We start from the raw sequence: 1,767 nt of genomic DNA on the forward strand, positions 1-1,767 counted from the left end.
GGGGTGTGGGGCTGGCTCCTGCCCTGCTCTGGGTCTCTCCATGGAAACAGACACGTGACACTTCAGTAACCACTGCTGCGGAGGACATCTGAGCCACACCCTGGCCCTGAGGGCAACGTTGCGTTGAGAATTCAACTTTTGACATCTGTGTTTCTTCATCCGGACGGCCCTGTCTTGTTCCGTGAAGGGTCTGCGGTGACGTGGCTCCTTCCGTGTGACCTGCTGTCAGCACGGCCGTCACTGATGCCACATCGGTCTGCTCAGCATGGGTTTGTGACTCAGTCTCCCCGTCAGCAGCCCACGGACGTGACCTGAACCGCGAAGCCATTGCAGACAAACGTTCCCCTGCCGCCATGAGAGTGATGGATTTCTCGGGCTCGTTTTACCCCCACGTTTTATTTGGAAAGAATTTCAAAGTACAGAAGAGTTACAAGAGCAGGACAATGAGTCCCTGAACCCCCTGCACTTAGCTATTTTGCTTTATCTCTTTGAAAGTAAGTGGCACACAGCATAACATCTCACCCCTAAATACCGAAGCCCGTGGCTTCGGAGGAAGGGACGGCCCTCCACGGAGCCCTCGCATCTGTCACACCCGGGAAGGAAATTTCACACCGGCGACACGGCGGCGATCGGTGGCTGGAAGCGGCTTCTCTCCGCGCTTTAACGTGCCTTCCCATCCGGAGGAAGTCTCCGGCCGGTGTTTAAACCGGTCAGAAACAAGAAGGCGCAGTGGAACTGGAGCACGTCACACACTTTGGACCAGAAGTGGCCCGTGAGCCGCTGGAAGAGACGCCACCGAGCGAGCTGGTGGTCACACAGCTTGAGGACCACGAAGCCCGCGCAGGACAGCACGCCCAGCGCCAAGTGCCTTCCCGAGGAGGCGCCGCCGTGGCGCCCGTGAGCGTGCAGGGCCCGGCCCACGGCCGCCGCGATGTGTGCAGCCAGCGCGGCCTCAAAGCCGTAGGGGTGCAGCCAGGCGAGGCCGTAACTGCCGAGGGAGAGGCCCTCGATGGCCAGGAACAGGCCGGGCCTCCAGCCCCTGTCCAGGGAGAGGCACCAGGCCGCGGGCCACGCGAAGATGGGCAACGTGAGCCACTGGTCCAGCACAGCGGCGCGGTGCGTCTGCGTGGCGACCCGCAGCCACTGCACCGGGCCGTACACCAGGGCCATGGCGGCGAACACGTCCTTCAGGTAGCGAGCCCTCCGCGCGTGCACGGGGTGCCCCAGGGGAACCGCCTTCCTCCGCAGCCAGTACACCCCCAGGAGCACGTAGGCCACGTTAACGAGTGAGTTGAAGGGCATGGCCAGGAAGACGGGGAGGCCGGCGACCGGGGCTTCAGCGTAGTGTTCGTAGCCCACTTGAATGGAGACGCCGTCGAAAACCCCCGCGTAGACGACGGCCAGGCAGAAGCAGCTGGCCACAGCCACGTGGCACAGCGCCCGCGTGGACTCGGGCTGCATGCGGAACCGCAGGTGTGGCTGGCAGGTCAGAACTCACACACTCGGCTTCCGCCAAGCGACGCGCCCCGGCCCCCCTCGCTGGGCCAGCCGTGGCTCTGCCGACCGGGGAGCAGAAGCGGAAGGGCCTTCTGCCTTTTTCCTCTGTGGTTACAAAAAGAGGGTGGTTAGAAAGAAAACCATCCAGGGGGCGCCTGGGGGGCTCAGTGGGTTAAGCCACCGACCCCGGCTCAGGTCATGATCTCGCTGTTCCTGACTTCGAGCCCCAAGTCCGTGCTGACGGTGCGCGGAGCCTGCTTGGATTCCCTC

The 1,767-nt window shown here is 63.1% G+C and overlaps 1 protein-coding gene across 2 annotated transcripts in view; it reads right to left on the bottom strand.

The window, feature by feature from the left end:
* Positions 1-376: 376 nt before the first annotated feature.
* The window catches only part of TMEM187 (transmembrane protein 187), a 4,926-nt gene continuing 3,535 nt past the window's right edge, over positions 377-1,767 (bottom strand). For both annotated transcript variants that reach the window (XM_040467421.1, XM_040467420.1), the window contains exon 2: positions 377-1,602. In XM_040467421.1, the coding sequence (XP_040323355.1) occupies positions 661-1,461 (801 nt within the window). In that variant the 5' untranslated portion in view covers positions 1,462-1,602 and the 3' untranslated portion in view covers positions 377-660. The remainder of the gene's footprint in view (positions 1,603-1,767) is intronic.

Source organism: Herpailurus yagouaroundi, unplaced genomic scaffold (genome assembly GCF_014898765.1).
Source record: "Herpailurus yagouaroundi ecotype Mexico unplaced genomic scaffold, PumYag 67493, whole genome shotgun sequence".
NCBI lineage: Eukaryota > Metazoa > Chordata > Mammalia > Carnivora > Felidae > Herpailurus > Herpailurus yagouaroundi.